The sequence below is a fragment of the Dipodomys merriami genome, unplaced genomic scaffold, assembly GCF_024711535.1.
Source record: "Dipodomys merriami isolate MVZ:Mamm:240054 unplaced genomic scaffold, mDipMer1.0.p SCAF_12, whole genome shotgun sequence".
In the NCBI taxonomy this organism is placed as follows: Eukaryota; Metazoa; Chordata; class Mammalia; order Rodentia; family Heteromyidae; genus Dipodomys; species Dipodomys merriami.
Genome location: NW_027202493.1, coordinates 23,209,133 through 23,229,369, shown reverse-complemented (window position 1 = coordinate 23,229,369; position 20,237 = coordinate 23,209,133). Strand labels below are relative to the sequence as shown.

Below are 20,237 nucleotides of genomic sequence, written 5' to 3'. Positions count from 1 at the left end.
AAGAAAAGAAAGGACTAGTGAAGGCATTCTGAGCTATGTAGCAGATGACAGTAGAGAAACATTGTTCAGGATGGACCATGAAAACAAATGGAGCCGCTCTTGCATTAGTTGAAATGCTGATAAAACATGAGGAAGATAAATACTGAGCTGCGGATTTGATTTTCCCATGAAGCCATGCAGTTTTGAGTTGTGTACATGGGAAAAGGTTGGGCCGGAATCCTCAATACTGCCTTGGCTCTTGCCAGTATTGGCTCGTGTGATTAATTTCCTTGTATAATCCCTGTTAGAAAGAGATGGATAATGAAGCTACTTGATCCTTTCATTGCTCATTACAACCTAGACTCATTAAAACATAACACGCAGGTAATTCCCATTTCCCCGGCAGTTCTTACCACCTTTATTGATTTGAGTATTTAGGAAACCAGTCTGGTTATTGGCTGCCCCAGGCAACGCAGTCTTTGTGCGCATTCATGACAGCGGCTGCTTTTCGTTGGAGCCCAGCCTGTATCAGTTTACTAGTCTCATACAACATGACTGAACTAATTTTTCAGATGCTCTGAGTGGAGTATAGCAAGCTATTGCTTTCCTAAAAAAGCAAACATGAAAACTTCGAGCTTTCCACCCAACTCTATCCATTTCTCTTTAATTACCTCCTGAAGTACCTGCTAATGACTCATTAGTTATAAAAATAAATTAGAGGTACCTTGTAACCCTGTTGGTAGTTCCCCCCACCAAAGTTTTTTATTTGATTACCATCAGGCAAAGGGAGGTGTGGCAATAATGAAGGAATGTGAAGCCAATTGCTTGTGATTTTATGCCTTTAATAAAGGCACGGTGGGACTGTGTGCAAATAGGGTTGAGCTGATCCAGCTTTAGGACAGAAATCATGTCTCCTAGCAGACTCTGTGGCTGTCTGTGTCCTGTGGTGCATTTATGCTTGGCCAGCAAGGCTGATTGACTAGTTCTTAATGTTGTTTTATATTATAGACTTGGTGGTTTGTTTTCATCGATGCTCTTTGCAACTTGCTTAAGATAAAATAGGTTACTGTGAGTTTGGAAGCTTTTTTTTTAAAATCAAGAAAATTCCTTTTTAAGTGCTATTCCACTTGATATCCCGTTAGATAAATATAAAAACCAAGTGTGCTTGGCTTTTTTGCTCAAGGCTGGCATTCTACCACTTGAGCCACACGTCCACCTCAGCTTATTTTGCTAGTTAACTAGAGTTGAGTCTTTTGGATTTGAACCAGGATCCTCAGATTTCAGCCTCTACCTGGGTAAAGTTACGGATGTGAGGCACCAGTGCCTACTGCAAAGCAGTTCTTCCTGGGAAAGGGGGTGGGAATGTCAAATGCTTCTAGCTGCTTCTCACATGGCCTCTAGCCTGACCCATGGGCTCCACAGAACCCAGCATGGAAAACACTGAAACACTGTGTGTGTGTGTGTGTGTGTGTGTGTGTGTGTTGAACGGGGGCTTGAGCTCAAGATCAAACTTTTGCTTCCCCCTCCTTCCCCTTTTAAACCTGGCATTCTACCACTTTCCTTCCAGCTTTTTCTTGGTTTCTGGTTTTTAAGAGTCTATTGGACTTTTCTGCCTGGGTTGACTTTGAACCATGATCCTCAGATCTTAGCTGGTGAGTAGCTAGGATTACAGGTGTGAGCCACCAGTGCCCAGCTTTCATTTTTGTTTTTATGTGCTACATATTTCTATTTTTATATTTGTCTAGACATATCTGTATACAGGAACGTGTGTAGTGTCATGGGAACTGAATTTAGGTCAGGGGTCAACAAACTTTCCTTCTATAGGACCAGATAGGAAAGGAATTTCAGCTTTGTAGTCCAGAAAATCTCACTCCCAATCACTTAGCGGTGCCGTTGTGGAATGAAAGAACCACAGACAATCAATCCGACTGAACAAAGATGAGTGTGTCACAATAAAACTATTTATAGATAGCAAAAGTTGATGATTTGTCATCCTGATTTTTTCACAGCTATTTAAAAGATGAACAGACAATTCTTACTTCATGGGTTGGATTTGATCTGGGAGCTGTGGTTTGCTGATTCCCACTTATAGTCACTAGAGAAGGAAAAAGAAATGTGTTTGTGGAATCACAAATTCATGTGTCTATAAAGAATCTCTGACTATCTCTTTGCTTCCCTGAGGCTTGTCCGGAATTGCTGTATGTGTCTGCTTTGGGTGTCAGAGGCTACATTCTGGAACAAATGTTCTCTTAAGGAAACAACACTAAGAAAAAGTTAAATATAGCCTAGGCTGATAAGCATTGACCTTGGCCAGACTAGTGTATGAAATTACAAAGCTGTGATTTGAGATTGAATATTTGATTTCTCCCCAGTATCTTATGCTTCTTTTCAAGGGGCCATTTTCTAATGGGAGGGACTTTGATCCCTGTGGCTTTTTTCTGCCCACCCACCCATTCATTTTACAAACAGTGCAGACCAGTTAGAAAAGTAGTAAAGCAGAGGCTCTGTAGTTTACGAGAGAGCCAAGCGGTAAACACAACCCCCACTGAAATCGTCTCCATTGTAAGAACTTGCTCAGGCATCCAGTGCCTTGCCTTATCCTCCAGGTGGAGGTGAACTTCTGGCTTTGACCTTGACTTTGGTGTGCCAGGGAGTACTGCATGGAACTCACTGCTTTCTCATTGAAAAAGAACAGTGCTGCATGGAATAGTTCTGGGGACTACAGGAGATCACTCCTGCCTGACCCAAAATGCTCAGTGAGAGTCACAGTGTGTCATGAGCTACCCCATCCATGCCGACTCATCTGTTCCATTTTCCCTGGACACAGCAGCTGCTGTAAAGATGAAGAAAACCTATTCTCAGGTGGGCGCTGGTGGCACATGCCTGTAATCCTAGCTACTCAGGAGGCTGAGATCTGAGGATCATGCCATCCCAGGCAGGAAAGACTGTGAGACTCTTAACTCCAATGAACCACTAGAAAACCGGAAGTGGTGCTGTGGCTCAAATGGTAGAGCGCTAGCCTTGAGCTGAAGAGCTCAGGAACAGCTCCCACAACCAACAAAAAGAAAAGAAAAGAAAACCCATTCTCATTGCTATTGTAATACCGCACCATTTCTGTCTTCTTAGCCTGTTCAAGACACCGTAACAAAATGCCATGGACTTTGTGGCTTAAACAACAGAAGTTTACTTTTTGCAGTCCTGGAGGATAGAAAGTCCAAGATTGAGACATTGGCTGATTCAGAGCCTCAGGAAGCTCCTCATCACCCAACTCTGGCTTCCTGTGTCTTTAGGTTCAGGGAGAAAAGGAGCTCTGTCCTGTTCTTATAGAAACTCAAATCCCATTATGAGAACCCCAGCCTCATGACCGCACCTAAACCCAGTCATCTCCCAAAGCCTCACCTCCTAAGCCATCACGTTGGGGGTCAAGGCTCCCATGCGAATTTTGGGATATACAGATACTCAGTAGTAACACTTTCCAATTTTAAAATTTTCATCCTCATAAGAAAAGTAAACTGAAATTAATATCCTCAGGGTTTTGAGATTCCTGCATTTGCTCTTGTTGTTGTCAGCAAAATGTCAGAATTGAATCGATATGCCTCTGGAGTCCAGGCTAGCTTCAAACTCAACATCCTCTACCCTTAACCTCCCAAGTGCTAGGATTATAGGTGGGGATCAGCTCTACTTGCTGAGCAGTAGGTTGTAAGCAGGGGAAGGGAACTGTAAAGGAGGAGACATGGAAGAGCAACATGTACATTTTAGAAATATCTCCTTTAACTAAGGAGAACTCACCTACTGATATGTAATTGATATTCTATGGATAGCCTGAATCAGTAAATATGAATACAGAATTCTGCGTCTTATGACCTGGCATATGTTCCAGTCACTAGGTCACTTCTAGCACCATGCTGTGTTCCCACTATGCCAACTAACGTCTTTTAGAAGTTGCATTGTATGTGTGTGTGTGTGTGTGTGTGTGTGTGTGTGTGTGTGTGTGTGTGTGTGTGAGAGAGAGAGAGAGAGAGAGAGAGAGAGAGAGAGAGAGAGAGAGAGAGAGAGACTGCTATATTATTTGCTCTGTGCAGCAACTCTGGCAAGTTAGTAGACCATTGTCATTATGGGGTGACTCTACTTAAGAGATCAAGACCAGAAGTGTGTGGAGTTGGAGAGCCAGGCCTGAGGCTGAAGGTCTGGGTCATTTCACACTTCTGGTCAGCCTCCTTGGTGGTGAAGACCTCCTAGGTAAACCTTAGCTTCCAGGCTTGATAACACGTTTCCTGTTTCTGCTCCTTGCTCCGGGCCAGCCCTTACATATTTGACCTTCTTACTATTTTGTGTCTGTGTCAGTGTTTTGGAAACAGTGGTGAGGGTGAAGCAGAGGGGGATAAGCTCCTGTTGCCTTTTCTAGAGAACTGTCACCTTTCTGTCACCATCACTTTAGGCTAAATTCTCTGAGATGTCAGAGCTTAGGAAATTCACCCCAATTCTTCCATGAAACTTTGGCCAACTATGTCTAAAAGGTCTATTTTGCTTTTTTAAATGCTGTTGGAAGCCGGGTGCCAGTGGCTCACGCCTGTAATCCTAGCTACTCAGGAGGCTGAAATCTGTGGATCATGGCTCAAATCCAGCCCAGGCAGGAAAGCTCATGAGATTCTTATCTCCAATTAATCACAGAAAGAGCCAGAAGTGGTGCTGTGGCTCAAGCGGTAGAAGCACTTGCCTTGAGCAAAAGGAGCCTAGGGACAGTGCCCAGGCTCAGAGTTTAAACCTAGGACTGGAGAAAAAAAAATCAAATGCTGTTGGAGGCAGAAACTTGTGTAAGAGAGTAGGAAGCAGAATAGTGAATTGACAATAGAAACAAGAAAGCAAGAAGAGAGGAAGTCATTCGCTAAGGGTAGTAAAATTCAGAACAAATATTTTCTTCTCTCTCAAGCACCTCAAGAATCTCTTCATAGGTATAAAATAAAGTTGCATTTGCAGGTTGTAGCTTCTCCTGGTGTTGGGAGTGTGGGGATCACGTATGTGGAGCTGTTTCCTTCCAGCTGGTGTGTTAATTTCATCAGGCTTGGAATAGAGGAGTGTGTACCTGGGTTGGTGGTTGGTTACCGATAGCTCAGTTTGCTGTGGAGAGACAGTGAAATGTGGGTCCCCTTGGCTCTCATGAACTGGTACAGCATTGTGAAGAAAAGGTTTGGAGTGTCAAGCCACTGAGATTCGTTTCCGGTGTAGGCTGGTGATTGCCTTGACTAGGCTAGACTAAGCAGAGACTCAGGAGGCTGGGTATGAGAGGCATCCACAGCCACAGGCGAGTTGGTTGTCAGTAAGTGGATGGTGACAATTGAATAAAGGGCTACTACTTAGAACTGTACTTGGAAACATCTTTCATATTTCAGGAAGGTGAGCTGTCCTACGCTGGGTAAGATGATGTTCCATGTGGTTCTAGAAAAAAGTCCTATAGAGTAAAAAGATTTGAATTGAGAAAGTAATCAAGAAAAAAGTAATCAAGAAAGCAATCTGGAAAAGGATGGTGTTTGGTACTGGAGGCTGTAACCCTTCCTACTCAGGAGGCTGAGATCTGATGATTGTGGTTCGTAGCCGGCTTGGACAGGAAATCTGTGAGACTCTTATCTCCATTTAACCACCACAAACAAACAAACAAACAAACAACAACAACAAAACACCTGGAAGTGTGGCTCATGTAGAGCCCTAGCCTTGAGTGATAAAGCTCAAAAGCTTTCTCAGGCCCTGAGATCCAGCCATAGGACTGGTGTGAGCATGGGTGGGCCCTCTGCACACACAGTGTGCACACACACACAGATTGTTCTTGTGGCTGACAGCAGAATTTCTCTTCATGATTATTACTAAGCTGGAGCTCTTAAGACCTACAAAATCAGTGACTAGAAGGTAAACATTTATTGACTGCCAGCTGTATACCACGAACTACCTGTGACCTGGAGATAAAGCAGTGATCAAAACTGAAAAAGTGCTGGGCACTAGCAGCTCAGCCTGTAATCCTAGCTACCCAGGAGGCTGAGATCTGAGGATCCCTGTTCAAAGCCAGTTGGGCCTGCAAGTCCATGAGACTCTTATTTCTAATAAGCTACTCAGAAAAAAAACAAAACAAAACAAAACAAAAAAAAAAACCCCAAAAACCTGAAGTAGCACTGTGGCTCTCATGCATGTGGCTCAAGTGGTAGAGTGCTAGGCTTGAGCATAGAGACGGAGCCCAGGCCCTGAGTTCAAGACCCAGGACTGGCAAAAAAAGAAAAAGAAAAAGTTTCTGCCCCATTAGTTACATCTTTGTGCAGTAACCAATATTTTATCTACAGCTCACAGGGAAAGGCTCCATGGTACAGTGTTTGTTTCCATACAAAAGGCCCTGACTTCAATCCCAGCACTGTAGAAACAAACAACACAAACAAACCCCAAAGGACAAAGGAACCAGCATATGACAGTACATGCAATTCATTTGATGGAAGTAAAGGTAGATTTTCAGAGCACAATTTGGGGAAGTTAAAAATTATTAAATAAAGAGAAGTGAATTCTGGGGGAGAAGAGGTATGGCTCAAGTGACAGAGTGCCAGCCAATGAGCACAAGAATCAGATATTGCGTTTGAGTCCTGGTTGAGCAAGGGAGGAGGAGGGAAGTATCTCGAAACATTAACAACAAAAAACCCAAAACAAAGTAATTCTAATTCAACTCATCAATGTCCACTGTTTAGTAACACCATAGAACTGTCTCTGTCTTAATATCCAAGGATTCTTTCAGAACATTAGCAGATATTTTAAATGGTTTGTTTCATGTAAAATATAATAGAATTTGGCAGCCAGCAGCCAAAGCCAAGTATATAACTTGTCAAAGTATATAAATGTCACCTGTGTGAATTTGTGGAAGAAAACAGACTGTAGGGTCCTGGATGACTTTCAGGTTTCAGAACATGTTATCTGTGAACACTCTGCCATTTGTTTTATTGTTTGCTGTTAGAATAAGGAAATACCTGAAGGTATTAAGAATCAAGTGATGTGTAGAAATACTATCAGGCTTTAACATGTGGCCAGGCAGAGAAAATAATCCTACTTTTCTGGACTTAGGAGGACAGTGAGGGAAAAGAAAAACAAATGAGTGATAAATAAAGGGAAGGGCATACTGCATCCAATTGCGATTGTTGGCCTGAAAACTAAATAAACATGAGAAAATAATTAGCACACAGTTTCCCTTGCATTTATAAAAAAATACTTTTTAGATTAATTTTAGAAGAAAATGTCCTCATAATTTTTTCAAATATAAAAGTACTAATATTAAAAAGACAAAGGCAAGATTAATTACTCAATGTTTTATTTGGCATTTTAGTACAAATCCAAGAATTCTTGGTTGTTTCCCAACTTGGTGCTAAAACATTTTTTTTCCTGTTCCAAATTAGAAAAATACAGGACATGATTTGTCAGTGTTTTTTCACACTTGTTAAATTTAAATTTTAGAGACAGTTTAGAGAAAACCAGTGAAAATAAACTGTAGGTGCTGTTTATAATGTGAGCAAGGAAAAATAATTTTTTCTAAAGGTCCCCAACACATAGACTCAAGTTATTTGTATCCCAGATTAGCAACCTAGCTAGCTCAAGTGCTTCATAGTGTTTTTCTTGCTTTGGCAAAAATAATTTTAGTTTTTTTGTTTTTTAAAGTTTGAGTGTTGGGTATGCTAAAGATCATTAAAGAGACAATGAATGTTTCAAGAATAAAAAAGCCTTACCATCCGTTCCATAATCCATTGATTTCATTTTTTTTCTTCACATGCCAAGCATTTTTAAAAAATAATTGTAATTACAAGTAACCTGTAGCTCTGTACTTTTGCTTTTACTGAGTTAACTTATTTATGTATAATCATATTTTGTACTGTATAGGAATAAGATTCTGTGAGGAATCTTATTGTAACCTGTGCTCTCTTACTCTGACTCAATGTAAAAATGTAAATGTATCTTTTACTCAGTGTAAAAATAATCTGATCCCCCTTTTTAGAAAATAAAGTCATTGTTCAATATGGTGAAGTTATGTTTGTTGTTTTGGGACACAAATGACTACTGATAGGGGCCACACCATCACGAGTAGTTATTAGAATAACAGTATTTCTTTTCTCTGACTATTGAAACTGTGTGAGAGAATTCCTGTAGTTCAGTAGAATATTTTGGAAATAAGAAGTGTCTTCAGGAACATGACAGTTGATCTTCTAGAAAAGCAAACCAGTGAGCTCATTTTCATTTTTAGGTTTCCTGACAATTATAGGTGAACAGAAACAAGCAGTTCATTTATTTGACTGTAAAATAAAAATTTGACCAGACAAAAGAAGGAAGGAAGAGAGAAAAGGAGGAAAGGAGGAAGGGAGGAAAGAAAATGGAAGGAAGGAAGGAAGGAAAGAATAGAAAAAGAGAGAGAGAGAAAAGGTCACCATGCCTTCAGTAGTCAGTCATTAGTTTTCAGCTCTGCCTACGCCTTCGCTTCCTGCTGGGTGCTGCATTCAAGGCAGCGCAAAGAGAGGACTTTGGGCCAGCTCGTCTTCTGAATGTGTTTCCTACCTCTAGTATGTGACTGGGCTTCTCTATTCCCAGGCAAGTGAAAGAGCCTGTTAAAGTCCTGACTTGGAGGAGCAGTATCTCTCTCACGCTCCAGCCTTTTGACCCAACTTTTTGGTCTTGTGGGTGCTCCCAGTGGTGCTCCTTATCACCAACCTGTCACCATGTGCTTTTTCTTTGTGCTCCATCCCAAGGAGGGCTTGAATGCACAGCCTGGGTGCTGTCCCTGAGCTTATTTTTTGCTTAAGGTGAGCACTCTACCCATTGAGTCATAGCTTGACTTCTTTTTGGTGGTTAATTGGAGATTGAGTCTCATGGACTTTCCTGCCTGGGCTTACTTTGAATCACAATCCTCAGATCTCAGCCTCCCGATTGGCTAGGATTATAGGTGTGAGCCACTGTTGCTGGCTCACTAGGTGCTTTTCAATACTCAGACAAATGATTCATGGGTAGTCACTTCTCCATCGGGGTGAATTCTGAATTAGGTTAAATAAACCTAAGCTCTTTGCACCAGGCCTTCAGGGATTAAACCACGTAACCACAATTGTTTGCGGACAGGGTGCAATCTGCGTCTTCCAGCATCTGGAACTCTTGCAGGAAAGTGGGATGCTATCTTCAAGACCACTGTAGAGCATGGGGAGACACAGAGGGTGGGCACAGGTTAAAAATCCATAAATCTATTCTGAGACCCCTTCTTCGTTCCTTTTTTTTTTTTTTTTTTGTATTTGTCTGGTTGTTGTAACCTGGGACTAGTTCTAGAGTTTCATTGAAGTTGATTCTGATAGATTTTGCTCATTGATCAACTATTTATTGGAATTTCCTGCTCTGTGATTTTCCCTTATGTTCCTTGATGCTTATGGTCTCTAAAAGGGCTGTGTTTGTAGGGGCAGGGGTAGGGGGTGACATGATCAAAGTACATTATATATATGTGTAGAAATATTGCAATAAAACTCCATTGTACAACGAATACTTAAAAACACTGTGTGTACATCAAAGAAAATGTATGTGTGACTTGTATGCAAAATGCTACTGTTTTGGATTGGAGAGGAGAGAGATTGAATGGGAAGGGAATAGGAAGCAGATGGCTATTGACCGACTAAGCATCAAGGCATAAAAACATAAAGGTATTCCTAGAAAGTTCTGGTTATCTATTCTACTTAGAGGGGGGACAGTGTTTGGCTGCATGTAACAGAAAACTTGATTTACTCTGGCTCACACAAAATACAAGTTTATTTGAGTTACACAGCAAGAAACCTGGGAATGACAGATAGTTGCTGGAGAAACATTCTTGACAGAATATGTGTCAAGAACTCAGGTCCTATCAGTCTCATTCCCTACCATTACACTGTTGCCTCCTACAGCCCTAAGTTGTTGCTTCTTGATCTCAGAATGGCTGCTGGAGTACCTGGTATCAGCTCTGAATTCAGGGCAGAGGATTTGCCAAAGAACTTTTCTTCATGATTTAAAAAAAAAAATAAAGTTGGAACATACAGTACCCCTCAGAAGACATTTTATCTTTTATTAGCCATAAATAAGTCACATGTCACTCTTCTATCAGTCACCGACTGAAAGAAAAGAGATTACTGATAAGTTTATAATTTTTTTTTCTCCAAAAGATCAAAAGACCAGGATTGTATAAGCCAGGAAGAAAGAATAGAGATAACTGAATAGGCAGGGACTGGACATTGGTGGCTGTAGGCAGAAATCATCATTTATGGCTGATAAGGGAGTGGGCAGCTGCTTGGATGGGTAACAGCTGTCTGGTTTGTCCTAACCATATCAAAATTGGAGCAAGCTGCATCTTTATTGGGGGAAGTAGGGGATTAGGAATGGGGATCAAAAATATAAAATGTCCAAACAGTCATATAATTGGGGTAAAACCAGAAGCATCAACTGGAAGCCAAAGTCAGCCAAAGCCTGTGCAGTGCTGGTTGCTGAAGCATGAGCCACAGTCCAGCACATAGAATTCCGCGGAGTGCCTGGTTTTTGGCTCGGGTTGTTGCCGAGCGGGAGTGTAGGTTAGTTACACTTAGAGCTGGCCGGCTGCCTGAAGCAGGCGCGGTTTCTCCAGGCCCTAGTTGTCCAACTAGTTTGCAGGGTTGCAGGGGCTTGCAGCTTGCAGGCATTACGCTGGAGCTGGGAGAACAGCCTTTCAGTTCCAAGTTGGGAAATTGGCAAGAGTCCCAGGCCCAAGAGGAGCCAGACTTACTGGGCAGTTACCAAAACAGGAGCTGGGGAACGCAGCTTAGAGGTGAAGCCCTGTTATTTGAAGGTTGGCGGAAGACTGGCCTTAGGGGACTAGGAGCTCTTTGATTAAGGTTGGAAAGGTAAAGACGGATTCACAGCCAGTGTAGCCTGACCCCAGGGTGTGGCTGGCCTGGTTAAAGGCTTCCTTTAAAAGAATGAGATTGATAGTTAGAAGGACAAGGAGGCTTGAGTCGACTACTGAGGGGGAGGCAGGAAGGAGATGCACTTGGAGAGGACTAGAAAGAAGAAATGTTTTGGAGATAGCCTTTATAGGACTTGGCAGAAGAAGACAATGTTGGTTTTCAAAGCTGGGTGGTTGGGCCTTATAAAAAACAACAACAATAGCCTATCAGTGAGGTATGGTGGCACAAAATGTGTAATCCCAGTGCTCTGGAGGCCGAGGTAGGACTATCATAAATTAGAGGCCAGCTTGAACTAGTGTGAAGCTAAAATGTCTCTTGAGTTGTGCACCGACACTTAGGCAGAGGTGTTGGTGATTGGTTGGTTCCATGAGACAGGGACTTGAAATAGAAGACAGCTAGAAACAAAGTCTGGCTGTATTCCTAAGAGCAGGGAGAGGGCTCTGAGAGGGGTCAGCACTGACTTATGCACCCCAGAGGAGAAGGCATTTCTTCAAATGGTTGTACTTGTTTCCAACCCAAGTGATTTGCCCATGAATTGTTTTTCCAGGTGCCTCTGCTTTCTGTTTGCATCGTTGTACCTACTGCTTTTCAGAGAGATGTGATTTCCTCTGAAGTATCTGCATTTTCTTGGGCTTCAAAGGTTTATTTAGATTCTTCAAGGTTTTTTTTTTTTTTTTTTTTTTTTTTTTTTTTTTTTTTAAGGGAGAGTGCCATCCTCAAGACAAGAATTTGTGCTTATTATTGTTTATAATTTCCATTCATAGTAATTGCTACTCTTGGATAATCCACTGTTGTTATTATTCTTTTGGAAGTGCCAGGATTGACACACTTTGCATAGGCTTGGCAAGTGCTCCACTGCTGAGCCACGCCCCCAGCCCATCTACCAGTATTGTGCAGAACATTCTTCCTTTCATCACTCAACAAGGGGGAGAAAGAGAAATGCTATCTTAGATCCAATCACAATTACACTAGGTTGATTAATGCAACCACACCATGTTCATTGGGTGGAACAATCCTTTAAGCTATGGTACATTCTTCTTTTATTTTCCTTCTCCTCCTCTTTTTCTTCCTTCTCCTCCTTTTCCCCTCCTCCTCTCCCCTCCTCCCCCCTCCTGCTTTTTCTTCTTCTGTATTTAGAGGTGGGATGTTATATTAACAAAGACAAGGAAGTTAATTAAAGCCTATAGACTAAAATGAATGATTTATAAATTGGTATGGGTAGATAGGAGGAGGCTGTAGGTTCTTGGCAGGCAGAATGGCTAAATCATTATTGGAACCTGATGTTTGGGGGGTACAAATGTCAGATATATTTTTCTTAAATACATGTAGAAAGTATAAAGAACTTTCCAGAACTTAGGTGAAAGCAATAGCTAGTAAAGTAACATATTGATGTCAGGTCACTACTGAGAAGGAAAGGCAGCACTAGAGTTTTTCTGGACAAAATAGTACCTCTGTCACATGGCTTCTCATCCTCAATAGTGAGTCACAGTTCACATGGTTCAAGATAAAATAAAGGGAAAGTAAGGAATTGCCTCCTGATCTGGCAACTAAGTAGAAAAACAGTTTTGTTATATAAAATACAGGTGGCTCCAGGTTCTGGAAATGCCAAATGAGATTACCTTCGTTGTTAGGCCTTTCCGGTTGCTTTTCAGGTCAGGGTGACAGTATATGGTGAGTGGGCCAAGTGGATTCAGGGCCCAGCCCTGTAGGTCTTTAATGACTTCAATGTGGTTTTTTAATCTCCTGGCCGAGTGTTATCATACTTGCCCAGACAAGCCACTCACCATTATATGAGTGTGGGAACATGAGCACTACCCAAGCAACCAGAGGAGGCAAAGTATCTGAATGGAGAAGGGAATTGCATTTGGGTTTAGTTTAGTTCAGTCTGGAAAAGTACAACTTGAAATCTCTCGACTGCTTAAGGAGAGCCCCACACCTTTCCTTGGAGAGAAAAAGAACACAGTGGATTGCAAACGAGACCAAGCCCAGCTCTCTTTAATGTTTGAGTCAGCCATCAGGAAAGCACGACGTGCTGAATGTAATAAAATGTTGACAGGATTTTACCCAACATGCGGTAACTCTGGAATACAACGACATGTTTGGCACCAAAGGAAATCAAGAGAATAAAAGCAACAGTCGTCAGGATTTGAAGTAAGCCACAGATTATTACCAGCTGTACGTTTACAGACCACATGCAACAGCCAGAAACCCAGGCCCCAGACTGCCGTGAGTATATTGAGCTCTGGGGTGTGTTGTTACATGGGAGAAACTGGTCTGCAGTTTTAAAGAGAATACTTCATAAAATCTGACAATTCTTCCCACCCTGGGGACAATGGCAGTTATAGTTCATTTGTCTAAAATGTGGAACATCGGGAGGTGTGATTTGTAGGGCTCGGGTGGGATAAATCAGTGTTAGAAACTTTTATGAACTGGGTTTTCCTACTTCCACGATTCCTCTGTCAGTGTAGAATTAATTGGAAATTTGTTCTCCAAATTTAGATTGTCCTCAGATGGTGTGTTTGTGTGTTCTTTCCAGAAACTTTGTGGCAAGGGAAATAATGAAAACATGTTTAAGTGTTCTGAAAAATGAATTGGTGTGTCAATGCCATGTACCCCTTAGCTCAGACTTTCTGCTTGTTCAAGAGAAGGTTCTTGTGGATGAGCCCACCTTAAATATCATTAGGTGCAGGGTTTTTTTTGGCCATATGTTTGCTTATCTGACATTATAACTCAGACCAATAATTAGATTTTCTACGGTTGAGACCACAGAAAGAGACTAAACATAAAACGTGTGTGTGTGTGTGTGTATGTGTGTATGTGTGTTTATATTTGCTTAGAGATATTAGATCTGAATTTATATAGCTCTTGAAAAGCTAGATTTACGGTTGAAGACATTGAGGGTAGGGCAAGACAATGAGTTTATTAGTTTTTGAAATACATGAATATGCATTTTTAAAAAAGTAGTAAATAAGAGAGGCTCATTTATAAAAAATGTTTATATGAAAACAGTAAAATCCTATGTAAGTGGAGCCATTAGGAAAACTCTTTGATATCTCAGTGGGAAATAACTTTCTTAGATAGGAATTTGTTATAGAACTCTGAAAATAAGATTGAATGGAATCACTTTAACATAAAAACAGCAAATCAGTGCAAATTGCATGAGTCAGCCAATTAATTGTCACTTATCCAACACATATGGAAAGTTGCTTATAAACAGGAAGTGGTGTTTTTGATAAGCATATGAATGTAGTATAAAACTTGGCAGTTCTTGGGTACCATTAAAATCTGAGATCTTTGGTACGTGGACTAGTTGGTCTTTTGGATAGGAAATGTCCCAAGTCCTGTGATGTTAATTTTTTTGTTATTGTTGTTTTGTTTTTCTGTTGGTCATGGGCTTGAACTCTGGGCCGGGGCACTGTCCCTGCGCTCTTCAGCTCAAGGCTAGCACTCTACCACTTGAGCCACAGTGCCACTTCTGGTTTTCTGGTGGTTAATTGGAGATAAGAGTCTCCAATTAACTGGCTGGCTTTGAGCTGCGAGCCTCAGATCTCAGCCTCCTGAGTAGCTAGGATTACAGGCATGCCCAGCCTTGTGATGTTAATGTTTAAAAAAGGTCAGCAGGGTACTAGTGATTAATGCTGTAATCCTAGCTTCTGTGGAGGTTGAGATCTGAGAATTGTGTACATGTACAAGTGAGTTCCAGGGTTTCTGGACACTTGGGTCCTGTTGGATAAATTATTGCTTCCATACATTAAATGGATCCCTGTGTCCTGAAACTATTTATACCATTTCCACATGTTCACTTATAGCGAGTAGCTTGGAAATCTAAGCTCATTATTGAAAGAAAATTAATGACCATATGTTTAACATCATCCTGAAAATGTATTAGCTGTACTGGGAGGGTGCTTTCAAAGTTTCTTTGAATATGTTTATAGATATGTTATATATACTTTAAAACATATATGCAACTATCTTAAAGCCTAAGAAAAAAAGTGCTGAATGGGGCCTGGTTGATTTTCCTGATTACAAAATAAACACAAGCAGGCATGGAGGTTTCATTCAGAGGAAGTATGGTTGGAATGAGTTGTTCTGGAATGTTAACGATCTGTCTGGAAGTGAGTGGATGAGGGACAAATGCTGTTCTTCACTTCCATCTTGCCTTCTTATTGAAGTGTTGCATTGGCATTTATAGCTGCCAAGTGGCCCTACTTTGGTAGAAACCATCCTATATTCTGCAATAGTCTATCCTCAGTTGTGTCAGGAGCCGAGCAGCTTGGCTGAGGTGGACAGCTACCTTGACAAGTCTCATCTCAGTCTACCTCTTGTCCAGGGGTTTGTTCCTGTCCTTGTTGGAGGATCTCTGACAGGCTTCAGGCTGCAGTTGTGCTACAGGAACATCCTAAAGGCATACCCTGAGGTCTTCAGCAGACTAGTCTCCATTGCCAGTGAACGGTGGTCCAGATACCTGCCTGCAGGTGTCTGGAAGCACTCCCAGCCTCCGGGGCCCTAGCTGACTCTGGGCTAATAGTCGGGTGGGCCAGGTGAGCCTGGCTTCTCAGTTGACTGGCTTGCATCCTGTTAGAACAAAAGAGGAAGATGACGTCAAGATGCTTATTTAGAGCACCAAGTTTCTATTTGTAGTAGTATGGACTTCAAAGTTGCCATCTGTCCATAGTATTATTCTCTGTGGCACTGATTTGAACAGTCCACTACCCAGGCTCATCCAGAACCTACTGTAGAAAGTCCTGAGATGTGGTCTGTGTCATTTGAGGGAGGACAGCAGATACATGAAACATAGGTGGATGACATGAGGGTGTAATTAGAGCTAAACCGTGTGGTTAGGCTGAGAGCGCCCCTGGGGGTTAGAGAAGGAGAAATCAGACAGGCCTCTCTCTCCTTCCGGCTGGGTATTACTTGTCCTCCTGTGACTGGTTGCTTGGTACAGGCCAGCTGGCCCTGCAGCCTCGACTCTTCCTGAAATAAAAGATGTTCAGGTCCTCCTTGAACGTGGAGTCCTACCCTCTTATGGTTTGGCTCTTAAACGAATGTTGCCTAAAGCTGTAAAGGTTCAGTCACCAGTTTGTGGTAGAACCTTTAAGAGGGGGAGCCTTGTGGAAGGTAAGTTAGGTCATTCGGGCCTGACCTTGAAAAGGGTTATTGGGATCTTAGTCTTCCCTCTAATCTTTTTCTTTGCTGCCTGGTCTTTATGAGGTGAACAGCTTTGTTCCAACGTGTTCATTCTGTTGGGATGTTCTGCCTTGCCAAAGGCCCCCAAACAATGCACCAACCAACTATGCATTGAAAACTCTGAAACGCTAAGTCAAAATAGAGCTTGCTTTCTTCTGTTGTTTCAGGTATTTTGTCATCGCAATGGAAACCTCATAATATACATCCTGGTTCAGCTTCTCCTTGAATTCCCCTATTTTACCTCTTCACTCTATAGCCAATCTAAAAGATGATTTCACTTTGCTTTATATTCTTACCTTTTATTTTTAGCAATAAAGCTTTTGTTCCCACTCTCCCGAAGTTTTTCTCCCCTGGAACGTGGGCAGCCTGGCAATCAGTAAACTTTTTTCCAGATCTTTCTCCTCCAGTTCTCAGCTATGGCAGGTGCTAAAGGCATAGACTTCATTTTCCTTGTAACACTGGTGTACTGGTGTGTGTGTGTGTGTGTGTGTGTGTGTGTGTGTGTGTGTGTGTGTGTACACGCGCATATGCACCAGTACTGGAACTTGAACTTGGGGCTTGTGTGCTAGACTTACAGTTTTTTGGGTACTGATGGTTAAATGGATATCAGTGTCATGGACTTTCAAAAGCCCCAGATGTGTTTGAATCATGATTTTCAGATCTCAGTCTTTCTGAGGATTTAGGATTACAAGCATGAGCCACCAGCCTCTGGCACGGATTCCTTTATTAGGATTAATTTATGTTAGTTGTATTCACTGTCCTAAGCAATTTCGAATGTGTGTGTTTGTAGGTGAGCACACATGTGCGTTTACATATGCATCAATGTATTAAAGTTAGTCAAAATTATATATCTATCTGGGAAGAGTTTCAAATTCTTTTTTTAAAGAAAATTTCTTTTCAAGTGAAATGTAATATATTAATATATAATGATAAAAGCAAAGCAATTTCCTTCCTTCCTTCCTTCCATCCTTTCTTCCTTCCTTCCTTCTTTCCTCCCTTCCTCTCTCCCTCCCTCCCTCCCTCTCCCTCTCTTTCTCTCCCTCTCTTTATCTCTTTCTTTCCCTCTCTTTCTCTCTCTTTCTTTCTTTCTTTTTCTCTCTCTGCCTTTCTTTCTTTCTTTCCTTCCTTCCTTCTTTCTTTCTTTCTTTCTTTCTTTCTTTCTTTCTTTCTTTCTTTCTTTCTTTCTTTCTTTCTTTCTTTCTTTCTTGGTGTGAGTACTAGAGCTTGAACTCAGTTTTTTTTCTTTTGCTTGGTGCTCTACTGTTTGAGCCACACCTTCACCTCCAGCTTTTTGCTGGTTAATTGGAGATAACAGTGTCATAGACTTTTCTGCCTTGGCTAGCCTCACACTATGATACTTATATCTCAGCTTTCCGACTAGCTAGTTTTTTCAGGCCTGAGCGACAGTGCTTATGGAAAGCCTTCTTCTACTTCTTTTTAATGTTTACAAGTAATGTTTAATTTTGCTGTTAGATATTTTTGCCCATTTAAGTCATATTCCTTTCTAATGATGCCTGTAGTTATTTTGGATGTCATTCACTGTGCATTTTAAAATTAAAGACAATAACTTGCTCTAGTTTTTGAATAAGGAGACAGGGAATTACTCAAGCTTCACAAATAGACTCTTAGTTTGAGGCCTTGAGGGACTTTCCATTTGGCCCACACTTGTGATCATATAGGCAACAAGGCAGAGGCCCTCAAAAGGTGAAGCAATTTGCCTTAAATGACATGGCTAATTAGTAGTTCAGCCAAAACCCAAATCTGAGACTTCTGGCTTTCAGATCTGGCAGCCTATTTGTTTGAAAGAAAGAAAGGAAAAGAGACAAGAGAGTGGGAGGAGGGGGGAGGCGGGAAGGAGGAAAGAAGCAAACAGAAAATAAAAGCAAAAACAAGAAAAAGACAAAAAAAGTGCAAAAATGGAAGATTTGAGTTGACACATGGCTTTAGTTCTATCTCTTTATAGAGTGTGAAAAATCCTGCTGTATTGTATAAGAAACACTTTAAAATGTAGCTGTATTGGTAAAAAGAGACCAGGAATATTTGTGATATGCTAATTAGAAAGTATCTCATTATTCGAGAAGCCAGAAAACTTGGCAGAGGGAAATGCTATTCAGAGTAACTTGAGGAAACTTCAAAGGTAGGACAAAAGAGTGTTCTCTTTATTTATTTGATAATGTGCGGCTGCCATCAGATTTCTGATAGGGTCTGACACCTTTATAATAAACCCCAAAGACACTGGGGAATCTGTCAGACACATGGAGAGAAAGGCAAATTTCCACCAAGTTTCCCTCCATAGGCCTTTCCTGTAGAACTTACTGCCTGCCAAACTTCTTCCTGTGCAAACTTGTCTGGCCACCATTAGTCCTTGGCGAAAGGATCCTAGTTTTGCAGCCATGCTAATCACTCCAAGGTGACCTTCTGTTTGGAGAAACAAATCCTGTAATTGTTATGGTGCAGTAATACACCCTGCACACAGTTATTTGAGGGGCGGGGGAAAGGGAAAGAAAATCAAAGAATTTTTTCTCCTTACTACGGCTCCCTCCTGACGCCTTCCCCCTCAACTTGTAGTGTTCTTTCTTCCAAAGGTTTTTAAATGGCATGGGGAAAGTCACTAGAACTGGGTCAAATTTCAAATCCAGGAGCAAGCAGGGACCACTTCCTACCCCACCTACCACCAGATCAGAGCTGAAGAATTTAGGTAATAGAGGCACATACTGCCATTACTGCCCACTGTCCTTGTTAGTGGGAGGCTACATCAGTGCTGGTATATTTTGCTCCCAGATTAAGATTAGCATTTCATAGCATCCATAGTGTGAAGACCCTGGCTGAAGATGGACACTTAGCCTGTGTCAGCCACTAGGTAGAAAAGGGTGTGGTGGGAGATAACCCTGCAAAAGGAGTAGTTGTGACTTTGGAAGTGGCGTTTAGTTATTTATTTAGTCTGGGGGCTTGAACTTAGGGCCTGGTTGCTGTCACTGAGCTTCTTTTGCTCAAGGTGAGTGCACTACCATTTGAACCATAATGTCACTTCTGACTTTTTCTGAATAGTTAATTGGATTCTCATGGACCTTCCTGCCTGGGCTGGCTTTGAACTGTGATCCTCAGATCTCAGACTCTTGAGTACTAAAGGTGTGAGCCACTAGCACCTGGCTGGAAGTGTTTCTTTTGTTTTGTTCTGTTTTTAATAGGGAATGGTAGAATTGGTGGGTTTAGCTGACTTGGGATCCCGGTTTTGCTTTCCAGGTGTGTAATGAAGAGTGAGGTACCATTTCCTGCAGACCTGAGTTTTCTTCATCTGTAAAATAGGTAACAGGGATCCTTGCTGGGATGTTCCCAAGTTGCCATGTGATACCTCATCTCAAGTGCCTAGCAGAGTGAAGGGTACGGTGGGTCCTTGTTATTTCTCTGTTTATGGCTATATGAATATGAATTTACCAGAAACCATTTTAGTTGAATCAGAATCCTGAAGAAAGCTTAAGTTAACTTACTGCACTGTAAGTGATGATCAAGTACACCTTCTTACATAGTTCCTATCTAGGTAAAAACTAGAACATTCCCAGTACCACAGAACCTTCCTTTCCCCTTCCCATGCTCAGGAGTTCCCAACCTTCTTGTGAAAGTTAGCCATTTCAACAGCTCCTAGCACTCAAAGGCTTTGTTTAGTAAAGCTTTGCTAGGCTCCACGCCTCACACTGCAGAAGACAAGACAATGGGATTTTCTCCCTCCAGAGTTTATATTCTGAAAGCAGGTGTCAGACATGGAAAACCCATGCGAAATAGGCACTGGTGGCTCATGCCTATAATCCTAGCTATTTAGGAGGTCGAGATTTAGAGAATTAGGGTTTGGAGCCAGCCTAGAAAGAAAAAAGTCGTGGAGACCCTAATCTCCAGTGGATTAACCCTCTGATGACGTCAGAACTCTTAGGATCCAATTGCCTCTTTTAAAGACCTCATCTGGGAACACTGCTGCACTGGGTGCCAAGCCTGCAACATATGAACTTTTGGGGAACAGCTCAGATCAAACCATACAATAGAATATCAGGGATGTGGTTGGTCCACTAAAGATTCATGGATTGGAACTCTGATCCTCATTAACTGGTTGGAATCCTTAAGAGGCAG

The 20,237-nt window shown here is 41.7% G+C and overlaps 1 protein-coding gene across 2 annotated transcripts in view; it reads left to right on the top strand.

Moving 5' to 3' along the window:
- The window catches only part of Stox2 (storkhead box 2), a 209,716-nt gene that overhangs the window by 39,812 nt on the left and 149,667 nt on the right, over positions 1–20,237 (top strand). The window contains exon 1 of one of the 2 annotated variants that reach the window (XM_070016417.1): positions 12,730–13,157. The exons of the other annotated variant lie outside the window; for it this stretch is intronic. Coding sequence (XP_069872518.1) covers positions 13,124–13,157 — 34 coding nt within the window. The 5' untranslated portion in view covers positions 12,730–13,123. Of the gene's footprint in view, positions 1–12,729; positions 13,158–20,237 lie in introns of those variants that run through there. 2 annotated transcript variants of the gene reach the window in all.